The sequence below is a fragment of the Amblyomma americanum genome, unplaced genomic scaffold (assembly GCF_052857255.1).
Source record: "Amblyomma americanum isolate KBUSLIRL-KWMA unplaced genomic scaffold, ASM5285725v1 scaffold_21, whole genome shotgun sequence".
Taxonomy (NCBI): Eukaryota; Metazoa; Arthropoda; class Arachnida; order Ixodida; family Ixodidae; genus Amblyomma; species Amblyomma americanum.
Window position 1 is genome coordinate 301,134 of NW_027526493.1, and position 23,144 is coordinate 324,277.

The 23,144-nt window shown below is 44.3% G+C and overlaps 3 protein-coding genes across 3 annotated transcripts; 1 reads left to right on the top strand and 2 right to left on the bottom strand.

The window, feature by feature from the left end:
* Positions 1-3,676: 3,676 nt before the first annotated feature.
* LOC144111979 (uncharacterized) lies at positions 3,677-6,675 on the bottom strand. The gene is made up of 3 exons (XM_077645067.1): positions 6,431-6,675; positions 4,541-4,700; positions 3,677-4,053 (listed from the first exon to the last, which is right to left on the bottom strand). The coding sequence occupies exons 1-3, from the start codon at positions 6,653-6,655 to the stop codon at positions 3,677-3,679; spliced, it is 762 nt and encodes a 253-aa protein (XP_077501193.1). The 5' UTR covers positions 6,656-6,675.
* Positions 6,676-8,677: 2,002 nt separating this feature from the next.
* On the bottom strand, positions 8,678-17,214 carry LOC144111976 (uncharacterized). The gene is made up of 6 exons (XM_077645064.1): positions 15,870-17,214; positions 15,315-15,529; positions 10,857-10,931; positions 10,628-10,777; positions 9,066-9,248; positions 8,678-8,709 (listed from the first exon to the last, which is right to left on the bottom strand). Exons 2-6 carry the CDS (start codon positions 15,526-15,528, stop codon positions 8,678-8,680), a joined length of 654 nt encoding a protein of 217 aa, XP_077501190.1. The 5' UTR covers position 15,529; positions 15,870-17,214.
* A 716-nt stretch (positions 17,215-17,930) lies between these two features.
* LOC144111975 (uncharacterized) lies at positions 17,931-21,240 on the top strand. The gene has a single exon (XM_077645063.1). It carries the CDS (start codon positions 18,588-18,590, stop codon positions 20,667-20,669), a length of 2,082 nt encoding a protein of 693 aa, XP_077501189.1. The 5' UTR covers positions 17,931-18,587; the 3' UTR covers positions 20,670-21,240.
* The last annotated feature ends 1,904 nt before the right edge of the window (positions 21,241-23,144 follow it).

Here is a 23,144-nt window from a genome sequence, read left to right on the forward strand (position 1 = left end):
TCGAAACTAGCATTATTCACGAGCATCGATTTTACAAGTCATCGAAGAGTACACGAGAGAAAGGTGTAAACGTTTTCTCTCAGAACTGCGCGAAAACTTGTATTCCGGCTCAAAACAACGGGATACATCGTTTTAGATTGAAACTAGCATGATTCACGAGCATCAATTTTACAAGTCGTCGAAGAGTAGACGAGAGAAAGGTGTAAACTTTTTCTCTCAGAAAGGCGCGAAAACTTGTATTCCTGCTCAAATCAACGGGATACATTGTTTTAGATCGAAACTAGCAAGATTCACGAGAATCGATTTTACAAGTCGTCGAAGAGTAGACGAGAGAAAGGTGTAAACTTTTTCTCTCAGAACTGCACGAAAACTTGGTATTCTGGCTCAAAACAACGGGATACATCGTTTTAGATCGAAACTAGCAAGATTCACGAGCATCGATTTTACAAGTCGTCGAAGAGTTGACGAGAGAAAATTGTAAACTTTCTCTCAGAACTGCGCAAAAACTTGTATTCCGGCTCAAAACAACGGGATACATCGTTTTAGATCGAAACTAGCATGATTCACGAGCATCGATTTTACAAGTCGTCGAAGAGTACACGAGAGAAAGGTGTAACCTTTTCTCTCAGAACTGCGCGAAAACTTGTATTCCGGCTCAAAACAACGGTATACATCGTTTTAGATTAAAACTAGCAAGATTCACGAGCATCGATTTTACAAGTCCTCGAAGAGTAGACGAGAGAAAGGTGTAAACTTTTTCTCTCAAAACTGCGCGAAAACTTGTATTCCGGCTCAAAACAAAAGGATACATCATTTTAGGTCGAAACTAGCAAGATTCACGAGCATTGATTTTACAAGTCTTCGAATAGTAGACGAGAGAAAGGTGTAAACTTTTTCTCTCAGAACTGTGCGAAAACTTGTATTCCGGCTCAAAACAACGGGATACATAGTTTTAGATCTAAACTAGCAAGATTCACAAGCATCGATTTTACAAGTCCTCGAAGAGTAGACGAGAGAAAGGTGTAAACTTTTTCTCTCAGAACTGCGCAAAAACTTGTATTCCGGCTCAAAACAAAGGGATACGTCGTTTTAGACCGAAACTAGCATTATTCACGAGCATCGATTTTACAAGTCATCGAAGAGTACACGAGAGAAAGGTGTAAAATTTCTCTCAGAACTGCGCGAAAACTTGTATTCCGGCTCAAAACAACGGAATACATCGTTTTAGATCGAAACTAGCATGATTCACGAGCATCGATTTTACAAGTCGTCGAAGAGTAGACGAGAGAAAGGTGTAAACTTTTTTCTCAGAAAGGCGCCAAAACTTGTATTCCGGCTCAAAACAACGGGATACATCGTTTTAGATCGAAACTAGCAAAATTCATGAGCATGGATTTTACGAGTCGTCGAAGAGTAGACGAGAAAAAGGTGTAAACTTTTTCTCTCAGAATTGCGCGAAAACTTGTATTCCGGTTCAAAACAAAAGGATACATCGTTTTAGATCGAAACTAGCAAGATTCACGAGCATCGATTTTACAAGTCGTTGAAGAGTAGACGAGAGAAAGGTGTAAACGTTTTCTCTCAGAACTGCGCGAAAACATGTATTCCGGCTCAAAACAACGGGATACATCGTTTTAGAACGAAACTAGCATGATTCACGAGCATCGATTTTACAAGTCGTCGAAGAGTACACGAGAGAAAGGTGTAAACTTTTTCTCTCAGAACTGCGCGAAAACTTGCATTCCGGCTCAAAACAACGGGATACATCGTTTTAGAACGAAACTAGCATGATTCACGAGCATCGATTTTACAAGTCGTCGAAGAGTACATGAGAGAAAGGTGTAAACTTTTTCTCTCAGAACTGCGCGAAAACTCGTATTCCGGCTCAAAACAACGGGATACATCGTTTTAGATCGAAACTAGCATGATTCACGAGCATCGATTTTACAAGTCGTCGAAGAGTACACGAGAGAAAGGTGTAAACTTTTTCTCTCAGAACTGCGCCAAAACTTGTATTCCGGCTCAAAACAACGGGATATATCGTTTTAGATCGAAACTAGCAAAATTCATGAGCATCGATTTTACGAGTCGTCGAAGAGTAGGCGAGAGAAAGGTGTAAACTTTTTTCTCTCAGAAAGGCGCGAAAACTTGTATTCCGGCTCAAAACAACGGGATACATCGTTTTAGAACGAAACTAGCAAAATTCACGAGCATCGATTTTACGAGTCGTCGAAAAGTACACGAGAGAAAGGTGTAAACCTTTTCTCTCAGAACTGCCCGAAAACTCGTATTCTGGCTCAAAACAACGAGATACATCGCTTTAGATCGAAACTAGCATGATTCACGAGCATCGATTTTACAAGTCATCGAAGAGTACACGAGAGAAAGGTGTAAACGTTTTCTCTCAGAACTGCGCGAAAACTTGTAATCCGGCTCAAAACAACGGGATACATTGTTTTAGATCGAAACTAGCAAGATTCACGAGCATCGATTTTACAAGTCGTCGAAGAGTATGCGAGAGAAAGGTGTAAACGTTTTCTCTCAGAACTGCACGAAAACTTGTATTGCGGCTCAAAACAACGGGATACATCGTTTTAGATCGAAACTAGCAAGATTCACGAGCATCGATTTTACAAGTCGTCGAAGAGTTGACGAGAGAAAGGTGTAAACTTTCTCTAAGAACTGCGCAAAAACTTGTATTCCGGCTCAAAACAACGGGATACATCGTTTTAGATCGAAACTAGCATGATTCACGAGCATCGATTTTACAAGTCGTCGAAGAGTACACGAGAGAAAGGTGTAAGCTTTTTCACTCAGAACTGCGCGAAAACTTGTATTCCGGCTCAAAACAACGGTATACATCGTTTTAGATCAAAACTAGCAAGATTCACGAGCATCGATTTTACAAGTCCTCGAAGAGTAGACGAGAGAAAGGTGTAAACTTTTCTCTCAGAACTGCGCGAAAACTTGTATTCCGGCTCAAAACAACGGGATACATCCCAAGCAGCACGCCAATATCGGGCCACCGTTGGCATATCATTGGCGAAAATTGGCGCGAATATCGGCCCTTCATTGGCATTTAGGCAAATCGCAACTCTTTCCAAGCATGGCCCAACATTCCCGCCAAGATTGGGCCGATGTTCAGCCAATCTGAATGCCAAGAATGGCCCAAACATCACTGCCAATATAGGGCCCAATATGGCTCCAGTATGGCCGAATAGTGGCTCCAATATGGCCGAATAGTGGCTCCAATATGGCCGAATAGTGGCTCCAATATGGCCGAATAGTGGCCCCAATATGGCCGAATAGTGGCCCCAATATGGCCGAATAGTGGCCTTTCGGATACCGGCATATCTTGGCTACCTCTAGGCATTTCCATTATTTTCCGAGACCAGTGCAGAATTATCGCATGCATTTAGAGGTCCCGTCCGTGGCTTTCAATACCGTGCGACTTCTAGCTGTATATATATGCAATTGGTTCGAACTCCCATTAAAATTTCAAAACTGCATGCAGTATTTTCATTGCATATGTATTTTGATTTGCAAACAATATTTCATGCACATTTTTTACTTAATGTCCAGCAGCTACCAAATGAAACAAGCAAACAGGAATTTCAGAAAAATGTTTTTTTATTTCTCATGTGCCCGTGGGGCAATAACCCATGTGGCAAGGGTGCTACGTGGGGTGGCTGGGCGTGACGAGGAGGCTGTGGGGGGGGGGGGGGGCAGGGGAAGGGGCAGAGCTTGGGTGGAGGGTGGCTGGGCGTGAGGAGGAGGCTGTGGGGGGGGCAGAGCTTGGGTGGACCCCTGAGGGGGACAGGATGGCCATGCCTGGAGGGGTTGCAGGGCAGGAGGCTGACGGCGCGCCTGGGCAGGGTGCTGACCCAGCACAGGGGTTAGCAGGTGGCGCTTGAGCGTGAGACTCAGGAGGCTCTAAAGCTTGGGCATAGCGCCTCTTTCGGCCGCCCCCTCGGTCGCACGCACCGGGCAGCCACCTGCCAATAAAACCCTGTGCTGCCAGGATGTCGACACCCTGCCTCTCGCAGATGGCATCTGTGCAAGGTGAGTGTGCATTAAGACCAAGAAATGCAACTTTTAAAACGATACACTTCCTGCAAGCATATGGAAATCCAAGTTCATGATTTGAGACAGAAAAACCACACGTTACTGACACGCAAGGTATCCCAACAAACAACACAAGTACTGTACAGTAGTGAAATGCAAAAAAAATGAGCTATCATGAAGGCACTGCAGTCAACGTCAAAGTGGCCATTGCAGGGAAGTTCATGACAACGGATTACAATATGACAAATGGAAATGATTGGTTTGATTGAGGGCATCTGCTGCTTCTTTATGGAGTTTTATGACTAAGACCCCCAAACTAATCACATAAACACAGCAACAGAATATTCATCAGCTGTTATAAAAAATTACAGTAAGATACAGCAAGAAAATAGCTTGGAAAAACTTGTACATGTTTAAAAGCAGGAATCTCAATATTTCTAAATTAAAAGCTACAGCAATTCAAAATCAGGTATACCTGTTGCCACCCTGCACAGCTTTGTGCCAACGAATGGCCGTTTTCCTTTCCTCCCCCGCAGGCTGAATAGTCTCTGTACAGCCACCCCCATCACAGCACCCATGACATTCGCCGCCACCTCCTTTAAATTGTTTCCGCCTAGGCGGAGAAGCTGCTTCTTCTGAAAGGAAAAATTTGCAGTTGCCCAACGGTTATTTCACATGAAAAATCACATTCTATAACCACTTAACTTGTAGAACGCAATAGCAAAGACAACGGTGTGACTTCGAAAGTAATCGTAGCATACCTGCTACAACACAGCAGCAATTATAGTGTTTTTTTTACACCTCATGTGAAACACTTCTTACATTTTGACCACCGTAACAGCATCAAGAAGTTCAATATTAAATTGTTTAGCACTCGTAAGGGAATACTCCACGGTGATTCATGTCTTATGCATCACTACAGGGAAAATATGCAACTAAAATTAGCATCTATGGTTCTTGAAACTGTCCTGGTTGGAGTGGAGTACTGCACTTCAATTAATGAAAGGCATAAAAAGCAATAGCCAGGCAAAAGACTGATCAAAGCTGTCTCCTTAATTGGAAAACAACGAATAATGTAAAAAATTAGCTCCGAAACAGCACTCCCAGTCAATCGTCTCAAACCAATAATTAAAATAATTTGTGTGCCACCTTAACTCAGCCAAACTTTGTGAACAAAATACATACCAAAAAATAGACTTAACATTACACTACACTAGCTTCATGAGGCTCAATACTTTGATGGAATGTGCCACAAATAGTATAGTAGAGCATAACATAGTCCTGTGATTAAATAAATCAAGACAGCCTTAAAATATCTCTTGAAAGCATTGTTAGCAGCACAGATACAGTACTCTGTAATTCAAACTTCAAGGTAACAGAGATTTTCGTCTGAATCATCAGAGTTGCACCCTCATATATCCAAGCAGGTAAACCTTGCCTTAGTACCCCATCAGTATCAGTGAAGAACTTGCTCATGTGGCCAAGAATGTGCTATATGTCAATGACAGCATATAATTACTAATCAAAATGTTAATTACTCTTGTTAATTCTCGCCCTGTTTCCTTCGCACCTTTTCCATCAGCTGAAATTGTGCTATATACCCCGATACAGCTGTGCTGTCCGTGTTAATTTCTTTCCTTTGTACCATCTTGTGTGCTTTGTTGCAGAGGTCATGAACCCTATAGTTGATGCTTTTAAACGAATATGCCATGTGAACTACAAGCACTGAACTAGTAGGAAGCTAATGACAACAGGCCTGGCCTACCACTAGCTGCCGTGAAAGCGGCAATGGGGATTAATTGCATAGTGCCTGCAGTCCGCTTATAGCCAAGGATCTTGATAAGGAGCACACGGCTGCGCTTGGGAGCTTATAAAGTGCATTAAATAGGGTCTATTTTGAAGAAACGTTCAATCCGATTTTAGAAGGAACAGAAACAATGCATTCCTTTCGAATGTAGAAGAAGCAAGAACAATTAAGGCACTTATTTCGAATAAAAAAGAAACAAATGTTAATTCTGTACGAGAGTTTGGATTTTTCACTGTAATACAGGAATTAGACTTAGTATAAAGTAATCTATGCAACTGTCATGTTCGGTATAAGTGGGCGCGACTGTTTCCGGAATTTTCAGTTGTAATAAAACAGACTATTAACAATGTCACAGTAACCCTACTATGTGCGGACTTTTCAAAATTCATCCATTCCCACTATATTAGCTGAAAACTTATACAAGAACAGCATGATTATGGCTTAGGCATGGCAAGCATCTACTTCTGGGGCTCAGATTTTTCAATAAATATCTCAACTATATACATTAAGCACCCAACAGACTACTGTAATAAAACATTGAATGAAAAATTAAATTACCAGGGCAGCTGCTACTCTGTCATCTCTGACAGCAGCTTCTGCCGCCTCAAAATCTTCAATACTGAAGGCTGGCAGCTGAGGGCACAGTGGCGGGAGGGAGCTCACAGGAGGAGACGGCGACCGTGTCCTCGGCTCTTGCCGAGCTTGCTCCAGCCGGCTCACCCTCTGCAGGATTTCCCGCTGCTGCTGCCGTATTTCTAGCAGCAGCCGCAGCACCTTGAGCATTGTCGCTGAAACGAGCAAGGTTTCCAGTGAAGGCAGGCTTTCACAGCAGATGTATATATTTACACCTCAAGGACGCAATATGAGCAATATACTGCATTTACACGCTTGCAAGTCGACCTATTGTTTTCAAATTTGAAAATCCGAAATGCGGGTGTTGGCTTGCAATCGAAAATCAGAGCATGGCACCATAAATAAAGGGGAGACAAACTAGCATCAGGGATGATGCGGTAAATGAAATTTTATGTTTGCTCCACAGCTCTGCCCAGAATTTTCTGCATGGTTCTTGAGAACGATTTTTCGTTTTCCTTTCTACTTTTAGCTGTATGCTCAGCACTCTTGGGAGTGTTGATAGTTGATGAAAGGGGCACTGTTCCAATTGCAGTGGAACTGCCACTCAGAACAGCAACGCTTGCAGGGAGTGCCGGTACCTGATGAAAACCTAAAAACAGCGCCATAAAGACAGACTAGAAGATGGGCGAGCGCTGTTTTTGGTTCTTCACTGATGCACCAGCTCACTCTGTTGTTGGTTCTTCTGCAGCTGACAAAAGAGCTGATGCCACGCACACAGTTTCTCTGTGGCTGTTTGATGCATGTAATGTCTCCTGGCTACATATTTTACCAGTTTGTAATGCGGTGCTTCATCAATTGTGCTCAGGGCCAAGTAATGGCGCGTTCACACTTGGTGGACATTCGGCAGAGAGAACGAGCGGAATCCGCTGCCGCGGCAGAGATTGCGCCGAAATACCAAGCGGTAAGCCTGATCGGTCCAGGACCGAATTCTGCCACCGGAAAAAAATCCGCCGAATCCCGTCAGCCAATAGGAAGGAGAGTACGAAGTTCGGCAACAAACATGGCGACGCCCTTCGGTGCGGGACGCCTCGTTTGGGACTGAATTCGTCGCTGTTACTGCCTGTTTGAGCGCGTTCAATGCCCATAAAAGCGCCAGCGCTCTTTCGCTTTGTCTCATCTCACCCATAAAAAAAGTGTGAGTGATAAATGTGTTCTTTTTTTATTTTAGGTGACGATCCTTTCCTTTTTTAAAAAGGCTTGAGAGTAACCACCAGATGGCGCCACTAGGCTAATCTTATGTATTTAAAAGCGACAATGCTAGAAATGGCGTAACGTCTGGCAAAATAGCTGCATTTAGCGTAAGTAAGCGTGCATACAGTTATTGTACGTAGACAGCATGGATTAACCTCTTGCCATATCTGTGTACGCCTTGAGCAGACGACACACAGACGATGAGCGCAGACGAGGTGGTTGGGAAGTGTGAACGATGCAGCTTTTTCGGTGGCAGAGGATTTCGCTTGCTCTCTCCGCCGAGTGTCCAAGAGTGAATGCCCCTTAAGCATTCGGTGCTTCTTCACGAATATGTTCAAGATGGCTGTCATCCTTCAGAGAACAACTGCGCACCTGGCCGCAAGTTTGACATATCAGGACGGGTAATGCAAATGTGGTGGATGCCTCGAGGGAACATATTTGTGGCTGTTCTACACGATGTCATGGTGAGGTTGTTTGTGAAGTGCGAGATTCTGCAGGATGATGAACTGCTGTGGAAGATTTCACTGGACGTCAGAACAATTAACACCCTGTGGGACTGCAGCATCGATGATGGTAATGTAAACCAACACTGGGCGTCAACATGCTCTGCATTAAGCTACTAAATTGCCATTGATTCCACCACAAGGCACAGCTGCTCTATCCCTTGCAGATCTATATATCAAAAATGCACCATGCACTGACAATGCCTTAGTTAAAAATAGCTGCTCTGAATACTGTTCCTTCTATGTACCACCAGTTTTCTATTCAGCTTGGTTGCCATTTTGATTGCCGTCCCATCATGGCAAGGATGGAAACAGCCATAAGTGTATTCTTCCATTGTGACAACAGCTGCCAGTGGTAGTGAGAAAGCACAGCAGGCTGGGCACATAAAAAATATATGCACAAAAACTAGAGAAACTGTATAGAGTACAGTGACCACTTTGCAGTCCTGAGCCACAATCTGTAATGTTTGTTTTATTTCTATTGGTCCGTCTTTAAAAGGTTGTGGCTTTCTAGTGGCATAGGCCAAGGGAAACAACAATAACAGAACCAAAACCACAATCCAGAACCAAAAAAAGAAATTAAAGGAAACAAACTGCTACTCGCCGGGAAAACACACTGCAACTAGTTAGTAGGAATGAGATAGAGCTGTGGAAGTGTCAAGTAGCAAATTTTATCACCGCTTAGGTTCAGTACTTCTATTAAGAATTACTTGCAGCAGGCATATTTATACAAACAGTGGTCATTTTCAAAGCACACGTTTTGAAATATCCACCAACTAGGCCTCCTTTAAGGCAAAACAGAACTTCTACCAAGGCCTGTTTAGGCTCATACTTCAAAAAAATAGATTCTCATCCTATCCTCTCACTGCATTCTCGTCTTTTCAGGCTCTTCATATACAAGTAAAGAAAGAGAAAAGCCTTAAGATCGCTAGTTGCTTCCTCCACATCCTCAAGGTCACCTGCAGTGGAGGCCGAACCAGCCGGGCAGCCCGCAGTGCAATTTGCACCAGCTGGTGTGGCCGCCTCCATTGAGTGGCTGCTAAGCAGGGCTGAAGTTGGACACGAACATGAAGCATTAGTGTTGATGCAGGAAGAACGGAAAAATTACTCAGTATAAAACAGGTAATGCTACACAGATAATGCCAAAATGCTACATCAGCACTTCTGCTGAAAGGATACATATATATATACACCGTAACTGCCTCGTACAGAATTAGCATTAAGCATTTATGAGCTCCCATTCATTAAGACCATGCTTGTTCAGGGTGTCATCTCATTCTACCAGATTTAGTAATTTAAACTGCTCCTTTATTCTGGCGGACCCTCAAAAACACAAAAAGCCTTAACGAAGCTGTATGCTGCCCCAGCTGGTATCATGCTGCAAATTTGAAAGCACAAGAACAACTTGAATGAGAGAACCGCAGAGTTGAGTTGCATGCTACAGGTGGGATTAGCCTTGCTTATTCTGCTGGCAATTGATTACATTCTGATGAATTACAATTTTAAAATTCTCTCCTGCCTTTGGCAGTTACATTGTGCAAGTCAATGCTGACTATGACTTCACAGGTGGGCTGTTAATGAAAAATGTTTATAAACCCAGTTGTGAGCAGCGTTTGTCCCATCCAGTCCTCTTGTCCCTGTCTTCTGTGCACTTTTAAATTTTCAGTACAAAAACTATATTCTACCTTCCATCCTTTGCTTGAAAACAATGAAATGCTAAACTTCATGACTCAATTTTTACAGTACCTCACTACAATTGCTCTTCTCGGCAAACCTATCGTTGCAATGTTTTTTTAGGTGCCTTTTAAAATTGCCAGTCTCGCCAATGTAGACACTGTCACATTCGGAACACGGGACGCCGTAAACAACGCCCGGGTACATTTTTCTCAGAAAGAACGTCTGACATCAATCACCGCATGCTTCGGTCTTCTGAGGGTACAGCGCATGCCTACACAGGTGTGACTGGTGATTTTAAAGGCACCAAAAAGAACATTGTAACAACGATAAAAACCAAGAAGTGATCTCTAAAGCTACCACCTAACACTGTATCAACTGGCCATGACATCGTCTAAGGATAGGGCACACGTGTTGACAACTGAAAGAATCTGTTCCGTTGCCTTCACCTCAAATTGTTCTTCAGCCCTTGAAAATAACTTCTCCCTCTTGAAAGGTTTTCAAGGACTCGCATGGACTCTGTGGTAAAGGGGTTTTTGCTATGCAGGAAAGCAGACTTAATGCTGTTTTGCAACAAGGTCTTAATTGAGCTCAAATTCATGAGTCACCCATATGCATTTTTTGCGATCAATAAAAAGCAGGCACGGCTAGAGGGTGGGTGTCCCCCCTTTCTCCTATGTGATATTACCATAAATTCACTAAGCCATAACTGAAACAATGCAAATCTAAAGGCTAAACACAGATAAAGGCTTACAGGGTGGTGATATCAGCCGGGGTGGCGATGGCAGCTGGGGTGGTGGCGACGGGAGCCGGGGTGGTGGCGATGGCAGCCGGGGTGGTGGCGATGGCAGCCGGGGTGGTGGCGATGGCAGCCGGACGTCAGGCCCATCCGGACCTTCATTGCCTAAAACAGAAAAATGCGTGCATATTTTGAATATGCATTAATTTTACTAATGTTTAAAAATTTAGGATTTTCCACTTACCAGAAATTGCAGAGCTTTCCACTGCAGAGCTCATCTCATATTTCTTAGCTTTTTTCTCTGCATTCTTGTATGATCCTGCAAAAGGTTAGAGATCAAACACCCAACTCAAGTGCAGTCCACACTAAAATTGCTGCTTCACATGAAAATAAGGCAAACATTTAATGCAACAATTCCTGGATATTACTTTTAATGCAATAATTCCTGGCTATTGCAAACACAAACACTTTACAGTAGGCATCTTGAAGCAGCCTGTGGGCTATGAAAGGAAATGTAGGGAAGGGATGTAGATTATCATGTGACCTTGGTGGCCAAGCACACAGCCTCTGTGGTAGCATCGGTGGCCTTTGCTGCATATGTGGTTTATTTCCTGCTAGGCTGGATGGTGGTAAACGATAATGCAACTATATTGAATTATGAAACCAGCCAGGCACCAAAATTCTAGAATACAGACCTTATAAGTTTTTCCTGTGATTAGCTTCTAGCTTGCGCTGAAAGAACTTTTAACAACGGACTACTTTGTCGTGGAGGCATTCTGTGCAGTGGCCCTGAATGTGGGCAGTTTCACTGCGGTACCGTCGATGCCAAGAGGCACTGCTTATACAGGGTGGCCAGTTTTTCTAGCACAATAGCCCCACCATCCTTCAACAAATCTGTAGTTACCGCGTCCTACGCAGCTGCTTTCCCCTTTTTCATAGCTTCTAAAGCTTTCTTAACCTCGGTCTTCGTTACTGGCAGAACGTTTGATTGCTCTTCTCTACAGCCAATCTCATTGTCCTCACTACTCTGAATAATGTATAGGTCAGTATAGAACTGCTCTGCTACTTTGACAAACTTGTCCATATTAGTAATGACATTGCCCCCTTAATTGTCCCTAAGCGCCTATATATCTGATCTCTGCCTACGCCTAATCTTCTTGTCACTGCTTCCAGGCTGCCACAGTTCTTTAAGAATGCTCGATTTTCTCCATATTATACTTCCTTATGTCGTATACTTTACGCCTGTTGATCAGCTTTGATAGCTCTGCCAGTTCTATCTTGTCTGTTGGGTTGGAGGCTTTCACACTTTCTCATGTCTTAATCAAATCTTTCATCTGCTTGGATAGTTTACTGGTAAAGAACTTCTTCCCTGCACTCCTCCCCCTGAACTACTTCTTCACTGCACTCGGTAATATCTCTGAAATTTTATTGTTCACTGCGTCTACACTGAGGTTGTCTTCCTCGGTTAAAGCTGAATATGTGTTCTGTAGCGAAATCCTGAATTATTCTACCTCCCCTGTTACCGCTAATTTGTTGATGGACTTCTTTACTAGTCTTTTCCGTTCCCTCTTCAAGTCCAGACTAATTTGAGACCTTACCAATCTGTGGTCACTGCATCACACCTTTCTGATTACTTCCACATGCTGCACAATGCCAGGGTTAGAACACAGTTTGAAGTCAATTTTATTTTTAGTCTCCTCGTTAGGGCTTTTCGATGTCCACTTTCGGCTCTTCCGTTTTCTGAAGAAAGTATTCATGATTCTCAAGTTATTGCGTTCAGCGAACTCAATACCTACCTTCTGCTATTCCTAGTGCCAATGCCATATTCATCTACTGCCTGGTCTCCAGCCTGCTTTTTGCCAACATTGGCACTGAAGCCTCCCATTAGTACAGAATACTGCATTTTTACTTTCCCCATTGCCAATTCTACATTTCACAGAAGCTTTCCACTGCCTGGTCATTATGACTACATGCAGGCGATTAGGCCTGTGGGAAGACAGCTAGCCATTCTCATGTGGGCTCTGCAAGAAACAGGCAAGCGTTGGCAAGGCTGACATATTCAGTTGATCTACTTAAATTAGGGCATGAGGCAGGCACTTGTGTGTGTTGAAAGCTCCCGCAACGCACACTGGTGACACACTAAGCTATCTGTGTATAAAAGACAAAATCTGTGTTAATTTTTTGTAAGGCTTTTAATGACTGATCACCAACCACGTGCAGTAATTTTGGTTTCAAAGCTGCCCCTGTCTTGTGCGCCCAATGCTTTTGCTTACTTAAAACTAACAGGTACATGCGCATGCATCGACTGACACCACAGCTTGTTGGTGCGCACTTTCAAATGATGCGGTAGACATCAGTGTATACACAGATCACTGCGTATTATTCGCCTAAAACCGCTAAATAATTTATACAGTTGACTCCCGATATTTTTAAGCCGCTTAATTGGAATTTCCAGTTAATTAGAAGTGAAGCATATTTTGGTCCCGTCAGTTTAGCATATAACCCTACTGAAGAAATCACTCGATAATTGAACATTATTATATAGACTGGGTTCCTGATAACTGCACTGTCATGGTGCAGCAAATGTTGCAATGCAGAGAGACATCCTCCTGTTTGTATGATTTCTCTGTGCTGCTTGCTGGCAGCAGAAAAATTTCATAATGATATCAGCAGCTCTTCTATCTCATTACTTTCAAGCAATTCGTGGAACAGCGTTACAAATATATATTGTCACAGCAAAAGTGATGCAAGAAAGTACCAGTGGAGCCTTCAAGTGACAAAGCAAACCACCCGATTCTGTACACCTATCTTTCTTCGACTAGTTCACAGTGCCACTGCAATGTGGAGTCAAATTTCATGCACATTAGCAAAACATTGTAGTAGATAAGCTTGTTAGCATGAAATCCATTTGCAACAAAGGTCGATGACTGCCATAAAAATGGAACGGCTAAAACAGACATTTTGGGGTTTCCTTCGTTACAGCAAGGTTCAACTGAATATTTTTAAACATCAGCAATTATTCGCCAATTATAAGGCTCTGATTTCCAAATTCAAGAGCGCACACTGCCGCTCTTGAAGGCCTTCGAAATCACCACCAAGTTTCGTGCTGCTTCACTGTCTCAATACATTATACATGGCCCGCATGTCGCATTCAGTGCCCATCGGTTGCCAGGCGGCCATGCTGTGCTGAACCACTGCCAGACTGCCTCTAGCTTACCGCTGCCTCTGTTTGCTCACACAGAGTTGATTCCCGTCCATCCGCAGCTTCACTATGGTTTTGTGCATTATCCTCAGTGGCTCCAATCATAGCGACAGGTACAGGCACAAGAAGAAGCAGACTAACATGAACTTAGCACAAGAACTCCAAGATCCCAGAGCACAAAGAGCTGCAGGTTGTGGCTGGCTCGAACTAAGCAAGACAATTTGGACCCCAAGAGTCTCAATTTACAAGAGTACAGAGTGCACTTTGTGACAGATAAGAGGTTTGGGTCGTGAACTTAATGTCTGCAAAGCTATGGTGAGCAAGGACTACACCCTGAAGAAGTGAATGTTTTTGTTTCGAGTGAAGCCATCTGACTTGTTTGACAACCCAAACACAGACTGGGCCCTGCGTCACTGCATATACCTTGGCTACAGCACTAGGCAAAGTGGTTCATCACCACGGCCACAGCCAGCAACAACGGCAGAAAGGACAGCATGCTGAGGCCGAGCTTTAGGTATCGTAGACTCGTTGCAGACAGGATCCTCGACCAGCAGCTCGTGAAATATTTTTGTACCTCCAATGATTTGAGGTTTCCATTCTTTCTAATGTCACAAAGCTGGAAGAGTAAACTAGATAGTTCACGATCCCTGTGGGTCACTTCAGACCACATCATCATCTATCATTGCATCGTAACCCGGCCACACTATGTATGCATGCATATTGTCGCACATTTCCACCTTTTTTGTGCAGCGCACATGCACCGATCCAGCAAGTTCAAAGTAATAGCCTGCATTGAATAGCCAATTCCCCTGTGGAGGCAGCATCACGCCTGAAAGGATAAGGAAATAATCCAAAGCATCTAAGGAGCAGTCAGGCCACGCAAGGCGGACGGTCTGGGATCGAGTGGTTTGGCGGCATGGCCGCCAGCGCTTGATAGGAGCAGAAGTCACGTCACGAGCAAGCCATATATTGACTCAATTGCTGCTGCAGCTAACTGTGCAGCAACTAGTGTTCATCTCCTGAGTCGTAGACAATTGGTTTGAAAGTCATTGAAATGCCCATGTGATAGAGATATCTTTTCAATCACGAGCGATAAACTTGGACAAGAACAAAGCACAGTCAGTCCTAAATGTTTTCAAACCTGTAGAGTCCAGTGACCTGGAAAACTGGATATCACCATAAAACAAGGCATTGCAGTGTTTGAGATCACATGCGAATTTGGACTGGCAATCGCTTTTGATGCAGATGAAGCAATGATATCAGCTCACAAATGCATGTGTGCATCATTCATTAGCCTCTGAGTTTTGAAAAGATTAGTCACTTGACAGGCTAGCAAAAAGCGCCCGTGTGCTGTGAAGTGTTGGCGCACGTTAAAGCCGGTTAAAAAATCCGGGACCCTCCAATACAGCGCCCGTCACAGCCCATGCGTCGCTTCGGGATGCTAGACACCACAATTCACAATTGCACACATAGCGTTATCCCGGCAATAAAACCACTTACTGCATGTTGTGACGACAGCGACTGGGCAGCGGAACCACTCGCACCCTGGGGCGGATGGGTCCGCCTCCTCTCGAGCGAGGCGGATTACCTCCGCGGCTCGCCTTTTCGGCCAGTGGCAATGCTGCCAGTCGTGGGACAGCCACCCGACAGGGACGACAGCCAAGCTGTCGTCCTCCATCGGGAACTTCACTACCGCAAACGGTTTTGGTGGCATGCTGCAAGGAGTAAAGCGATGCAAACAAAGATTAGTGCGTAAACTGATTTTTCACAAGCTCGCTCGCCCTATTCTCATGTTCCTCTCGCACGAAGGTCTCGCGACACATCTCAGAAGCAATACAACGCAGCGTTAAGAAAATAAGTGCATGAAAAAGGCATACAATTGAAGGTGCACATGTCGGTCCGAACCCATGTGGCAAGCTAGCCTCCCACATGACTATAAAATAGTACAATTACAGAACAGGGCAACAAATGACGCCTCTCCCCTTATTGCTACTCATGACAGTAGGCTCACGAGGAAACAAAAGAAGCTACTAACAAAAAAGCGTAAATACTTACGCAAGTGGCGGGCTTGAAGATCACGGGAAAACACGATGTATACACAGCGACGACCGAACAAAGAAAGAGATGGCATCCGTCGGAGCGGTCGGACGGGCAGCAAGGGTTGCCAGATAGCTCCAAGCACAGGTAGCCAAGCTGGCCTCCGTAGTAGCCCAAATAAAGCCAAAAAACTTTGTTTTTGCATGGAAAACTCCTTAGCCATATTAAACTATTTTTCGCAAGTATATCTACATAATACTATTAGAAGTAGCGCAAGGCTTGCCTGCAAGCGAGTTCATGATTAAGCAAATGTGGTGTTTATCATAAACGTCGTGTTTTATTTTTTTCTCAAAGCATAGCAGTATCGGGAAAATAACAACACGCAAAAAACATCGCACAATAAACTCACTCAGTAATGATATGCATTCAGCAATGCATATAGGTACAGCTCACGACATTTTCACTAAACACAATAAAATAAATACACTACAATAAATTCCAAGACAAACTCTAGTACAGAGGTTGCGGCTAGACAAGATATAGCACAATAGACGGAAGTAGTCTAGAGAGGGATCTCAGGCATCGTGACCTGATTCGAAGGGGAAAAGTTTGGCCCATACATGGTCAGTGACCTTCAAATTCATCAGTATCATGCCTGACCATGGAGACGAACTTTCGTCGAGCCCTAGCATATATGTGTTCCCATTGATGTCTGAGCTGGCATTATCTTTGTTGTCCCTACCGTCATCAAACGCAGCCACCGAACAAATGTTCAGCCAGGTCTCGTTCACTATAAAACCTACCTGCGAAATAGAATGTAGATCTATAACAAGACTTTGCAAGCGCTCCTCCATGTACGTGAAGTTTGGTATGGCCGGGAATGGAGGCTGCTAGGATTTTAAACCGGCCAAGAATTTTTGTCCCGTCTCAGCCCTAAGACTTAGCTGAGCATTTGTTTGACGGCTGCGTTTGATGACGGCAGTGACAACAAAGAGAGTGCCAGCTCAGACATCAATGGGAAAGTCCGTCTGGAGGCATGATATACTGATGAATTTGAAAGTCACTGACCATGTCCAGGTTACGATAGACGTTTCTGAACCCATACGTACGGCTCATCATCTCGACATGCGCGGTCATGTGACCTTCAACTTCATCAGCGGGAACGTCTATCGGCTTTCCAACATTTTTTGCATTTATCACGCAGAACCGGGTATTGTCTGACAGATCGTCAACTTTCGTTTGAGCACGCGATTGTCAGATTCGATTGCATAAATTGACTTTGTTGCTACGAAATCACCGAATGGACAATAGACAAAACCGATGGAGTTCGGGTCGGCGCCGGTCACTCAGAAGCTTTAGGTTCGCAGTAATGCCTCTTCAGCTCACATTTAATGCAGGAAAAAGAAGAAGAAACGCTGCGGCACCTATCCAGCAGGAAACGTTTGTCAGAGATGCTGATCAGGGGAAGATATTTCGGGGCTGTCTAGAAAAAACCCTACCGCATGCCCTGAAATGTAACATATGTGCTGCTCCCATTCGGTGTTGTCGTTCTGCGTAGCTGCACGCAACTCAGCGTTTTCGCAAAAGAATTGGCGTAGTTACCGTAGGGTAGAGCTAAAGCTCGCCGGACAGGGGCCGGGGTCTTCCACCGAAGCCCTTGTTCATTCGCTCAAATTAATTTCACCGATTACAAATCCAACAAAAGGCAAATTTTGATCATCGGTGTATATTTCCATATGTATTCTTTCTGCGTAGCAGCGTTCTCTACTTTTCAATGCACCGATTAAAGCGGCCTTCCAGTATAGCCAATTTATTCACAATTAATCGCAAGGCAGGTGCTATGCTGAGCCAACTTGACGCACACAAGCCGTTAGGTGTATGCGGGAAGATAAGATGTCTAGCACGGCCGCCATCACCTCGGACTATATTACGAATAATCACCGGCGTCACATGAGGCCGGCGTACGTTTCTCCGTACTCATGCTGCCGTTTTGGAGTACCTGTGCTTCATTGGAAAGCCTGACGTAAAGGATTCTAGTACATTATATGAAAAGCAGTCAATGTGGGGGTAGCCCACGCACTTTAGGACCACGCTAGAACCACGCATTTTGTGCCTTGAGTTTTGTGTAAAGGCTGTTGGGCTGATGCCCCGTCTGTCCCGAGGCCCACACAATATTTCACGACAAGTTTTCTACCAGCTATCAGCGCTTAAATAGAGAAAATAGCCTCGATCTGCATCGATCACTGGCACAAAGCCGAGAAAGGCTGTAAACAAATCACAAAAAAATATAAATTACAGACAGTGACTACATTTGCTCCGGCAACTACAGTAGAGTGTAGCTCTCACTGGAGTGGATGGATGAGCGAGTCAAGGAGGCTATATGACCTGAACAGTTATTAGCGAGTGGTGGTAAATATGGAGGTGCGGCACGACCGTATTTTAGACGCATTCTACTAAGACGTGCCGCTGCGGCCACTTATTTTCTCCGTGAATTAAAAATAAAAACAACTCAACTATTTTTTTTATTTACTAAAGATAGTGACCTAATATAATACCGAATAATTCGCAACCGGAGGTCTTTTTTATGCACAGTGTTAACGCCTTTTTGTGATGTTTGTGCTTTTGTGCGCTGCGAGTATCTTCATTGTTAGGCCTCTTTTCGTTTTTAACTGTAGCTCTGAGCGGTTAGGTTTGTTGATTGTTCGTCACTCTGATCTTTAGCGCTCCGTCATGAGCATGGAGACGGAGGTCATGAGCAAGTGGCGGAGGTACCGTATCATCGAAAAAGAGTACAGGGAACTTTTAGGAGAGCTCGGTATCCGACGGCCACCGTCTACGCATCTGAAATCCTCCGGAAGCAAGAGAACGGGCGGCGAAGCGGCCTTGGACGTCGTCAGCGCCCCTCCACTCCCGCTACCGTCCGGAGCAAGCAAACGGCCGAATAGCGAAGCCTGCGCAAGCGGCGCTTGCGCTAGTGGCAGCGGACGAGCTACTTCGTCGCTACCTGCAGACCCGTCGATGCCATCTGTTCAGAGCGAGCTCAACGAGCAGGCTTATGTGTCCGAGAGTTGCGCTGAAAGCCTTTCTAGCGAGCATACCGCTACCTCGTGCGACTCAAGCGATGAGACCTCGTCCACGAACAGCCTTACTGCTGAGAACGTGGAAATGGGCCAACCTCGTGAGGAGTCTCCTGAGCTTTGTTATCGCCATCTCTCGACAGCGCAGGAGTTAGCTAGCATAGCTAGCAAGCACAATTTGACGCACGCCTGCATCAACGATTTGCTGGACTTCTGCCGTCGGCGTGGGATTGTAGAGCTCCCGAAAGATGCAAGGACCATCATGCAGACGGAGCGGAAAGCTAATTTAGAACACGGCGACTCGTTTGTGCATTTTGGCCTTGCTGAGGGAATTCAGCATGCTGTTGGCCAAGGACCAGCGCCTGAGAATGTCGAGCTGCACGCAAATATTGATGGGCTGCCTCTGCATAGGAGTAGCCAGACTGCACTCTGGCCAATTCTGTGCAGAGTAATTAACATCAAGAAATCTGAACCATTTATGGTCAGTGCGTACTGCGGTGCAGGGAAACCTCCGTGCCTCCAGGAATACCTCAGGCCTTTCATTGATGAAGTGCACAACCTTAGTTGCAACGGACTGATGGTGAAAGGGGTGCACGTCAATGTGTGCTTAAAAGCCGTGATCTGTGACGCTCCAGCAAGGAGTTTCGTGAAGGCAATCACTGGCCACACAGGCTATCATGCCTGTGAACGTTGCAGCCAAAAAGGGCACTATCTGGAAAACAGGATGACTTTCCCTGACCTGCATGCACCACAGCGAACAGACTCCTCTTTTCGTTCGCAAGAGGATCGGCGCCATCACACTGGTGTTTCACCATTTACATCTCTGAACGTAGATATGGTGAAATGCTTTCCTACAGAGTATATGCATTTAGTCTGTTTGGGGGTTATGCGGCGGCTCCTTAGGAATTGGATATGCAAGGGGCACGCTGCCAGGCTGAGCCGGGCTGACAGGAGTGCACTCAACGACAAGCTGCGAGAAGCAGCAACTGCATTTCCAAAGTACTTTCAGAGGAAACCAAGGGGCACCGAAGAACTCGACAGATGGAAGGCCACAGAGTTCAGGACTTTTTTACTATACCTGGGGCCTGTTCTCCTGAAATCCATCCTGCCTGATGAGCTTTATAAGCATTTTTTATATTTGCATGTATCTGTTAGGGTACTTGCCTCTCCTCAGCATCACAGAGACCTCAACCAGTTTGCTCACGACCTGCTGCGGTACTTTGTGCAAGAATTTGGCAGACTGTACGGACAAAAACAACTCGTGTACAATGTGCACACCCTTGCACACTTGGCAGAGCAATGCCTGGAGCACGGCACTGTCGATGAGTTCAGTGCATTTCCATTTGAAAGTTACCTAGGAAAGGTAAAGAAGAGACTGCGGACGACAAATAAGCCTCTGGCGCAACTCAGCCGACGAATGTCAGAGGTGAGGGCGTGCACACCGCTCTCTACAGGACAAGTGGGTGGTGACGTGAAAGTCGGTGACTGCTTTCTGGTGGATAACTGCGCTGTAGTCATTGTTGATCTCCTGGGGGGCAATGCCAAAGCTGGCATCTTGCCAAATGGCAGAGAGTTTTTTAGAGTCCCAATTGACTCTTCAAGGATGGACGTGCGTCGCTACAGTGCTCTTGGTCAAGAAACCAAAATCTGGCCCATTTCGTACATCAAGAATAAAGTTCGATGTATAAAGCTTCAGTACAAGAGGGGGCATGTCGTTTTCCCTTTGCTTCACCTTCAGTGAGGCTTTACATTTCTGTGGTGCCTGAAGGATTATGTGCCTCTATTAAGATAGCTGCAGATTGCAGCATCTTGCTTGAAGTGTTAATTGGTGCTGAAGACAGCAACTTCTACATCACCATCCTTTGCATGGTTTGGATTTGGTTGTATGGGGCTTAACATCCCATAGCGACTCAGGCTATGACAGACGCCATAGTTGAGGGGTCCAGAAATTTCGACCGCCATGCAGTTCTTTAACATGCACTGACATCGCACTGTACAAAGGCCTCTATAGTATTCAATGCTCATCAAAATGTGACTGCTGCAGCCCGGATGGAATCTGAATCTTTCAAGTCCGCAGCCAAGCACCATAACCACTGAGCCACCGTTGCATACTAGATCTGCATTGAAGCACTTGGAATTTCATCTTTTGGGGAACATCAACTTTGAAGCTATAATGGCCCTCTTCAGGGCCACCCAAATTTACTGGCAGGATCGTTGCTGCGCCTCCAGAAACTCCAGAACCCTCTTGTTCCCGTGAGCGCCTGCCTGTTTAATGAGTAGTAACAGTCAATCAGCATTATATAATCGTGTCATTCATGCTGCTGTTATTACCCCTATTTATGTAACCCCCCCCCTCACACAATACTCCATGCTTGGAGCCTGTGAGGCAACGTGAATAAATAAATAATAAATAAATAAATAAAAAAGTATACTCTCAACTTGTTAGTATATAACAGACTGCAGAGTAGTGGGCAAAGAAAGATATTGAGAATGCAAGGCTGAATTAACACGCATTTATGTTAAATGTTGGGTAAGACTAGTGCATGCAGCTTAACTGCTTGTAAGTGATGCATTACTGACATGATTACAAAAAAGATAATATGGAAATTTAACTTGACAAACCTAGAGTTCAAACATCATAGGAGAGAAGGGATGCTCACTCACCTCTGGAAGCCACTTCATGGCACGGAAAGTTGTTGCATCGAATAATAAGTTTGAAATGACCTGCTTCTAAGCAGTGCACCACTTCTTAGTGTCCACCAGCAAAAACGGATTTCTGTCACTATGTAGTGAAGTGGCATCTGCTGTGATAAGCGCCCTTAATTGTTTGTGTCCCCTGCAGCTCTTTTCTCATGCCACCTAATTTGGGGCTGCTAAGATGAGCCTATAAAACTTAACTTTCGTAAATGCAGTTTCACCCATGTTGTAAATATGCTGAGGATGAAGTGCATCAACACTTGGTACGAGCCACACCAGAAAGTAGATCTGTTTCTAGGAAGGAGCTCCCTTCAAACACTTGTTTCAATGCAGTCTTTGAATTACGTCACTTAATTAGCACGAGACACATCATATTTTCAGCACTTTAATTTAACATGACTATATATTGCTTTAAAAAGAAATTGAATAATCTAGCTGTGTAACCATATATATGTCTGCTCATGACATGAGGCTTGGGCTATTTATACTGAATAAAAGTACCATACAGCATCAGGTTTGTAGCAAAAAATTCGAAGCTGCTGCTACTTTAAGGGATGCCAAGGACAAATCTGATGGATTACTGCTGTCTGAAAACAAAAAAGATACTTACACATCATAACGCTTTAAAAGGGAAGTTGCAAAAATTTAGATACATTTGCTGTCATCATTAGAGATTTTTGCAAGAAAAGTGTAGTTAAAAAAGACGGGTTCTTTCACTGGATCTGTGGTGATGCGCCATTCAATTATAAATGGTAGTTAGCAGTTTTTTTTGCTATTGTTATGAATTGAGAGAGGACAAAAATTTAAAATTATGATTTTATCTGCAAGAACTAACAACACAGAAAGCAAGAGCCTTGGAATCGATTATAAGAAAGCAATAGGTTGAAGTCATATCCTCCATGCCCCTTTAAAGCTGGTGCTTCTGCCGTACGTGTTGTTTTCATTTCGCCAAAAGGAGGCACACAGAGGTGCCATATTCTTCTTTGTCCTTAATGACTGAACTGGATCCACCGTTTGTGGGCATAAAAGGGGCCAAGTGTGTTTCCAGTCCAGCCCTTTACATGCATTTTATGCAGTGGTAAACTGGCTGCATGGTGGCTGGTCGACAATTAATGGTTTGTTAGTTGTCAAACTCCTGGCAATAGTCTTATAAGCCTGAGAATAATTTCCATTTACACTTATAGCTTGATTAGAGTTGCAGTCTAGGCAAGTTGGTAGACAATCACACTTCTTCGAAACATGAAAAAAAAAAACTTGCACATAAAGCCTACTCACAGTTAACTGGTTATTGCAACGAGAAACTTGGTGAAGAAGGAACCGAGTATGTGAAACACTTGGCTTTGCAGCCAAGCATTACAAAAAAAGATAAATACATAAGAATAGAAGAAAAGTTACTTTGATCTCACTCGCTTAATGCATGAGCAGTCAAGGAATTTCTGAATCTGAGAGTGCAGTGGGAATTAAGGGGCTTTTATGCTTGTGCTGCCTCCTTTTGAGACATGAAATGCCTTAGCTCTTT

Excerpts from the sequence above, each read along its gene's own strand:
- LOC144111979 (XM_077645067.1), bottom strand. The coding sequence starts at position 6,655 with ATGCTCAAGGTGCTGCGGCTGCTGCTAGAAATACGGCAGCAGCAGCGG. Across the intron at positions 4,701-6,430 it reads ACAGAGTAGCAGCTGCCCTG|AAGAAGCAGCTTCTCCGCCT; the intron begins GTAATTTAATTT and ends TTTTCCTTTCAG. Across the intron at positions 4,054-4,540 it reads GCTGTGCAGGGTGGCAACAG|ATGCCATCTGCGAGAGGCAG; the intron begins GTATACCTGATT and ends CACCTTGCACAG.
- LOC144111975 (XM_077645063.1), top strand. The coding sequence starts at position 18,588 with ATGGAGACGGAGGTCATGAGCAAGTGGCGGAGGTACCGTATCATCGAA.
- LOC144111976 (XM_077645064.1), bottom strand. The coding sequence starts at position 15,528 with ATGCCACCAAAACCGTTTGCGGTAGTGAAGTTCCCGATGGAGGACGAC. Across the intron at positions 10,932-15,314 it reads CGCTGTCGTCACAACATGCA|GATCATACAAGAATGCAGAG; the intron begins GTAAGTGGTTTT and ends AACCTTTTGCAG. Across the intron at positions 9,249-10,627 it reads CCGGCTGATATCACCACCCT|CCCTGCTTAGCAGCCACTCA; the intron begins GTAAGCCTTTAT and ends GTCCAACTTCAG.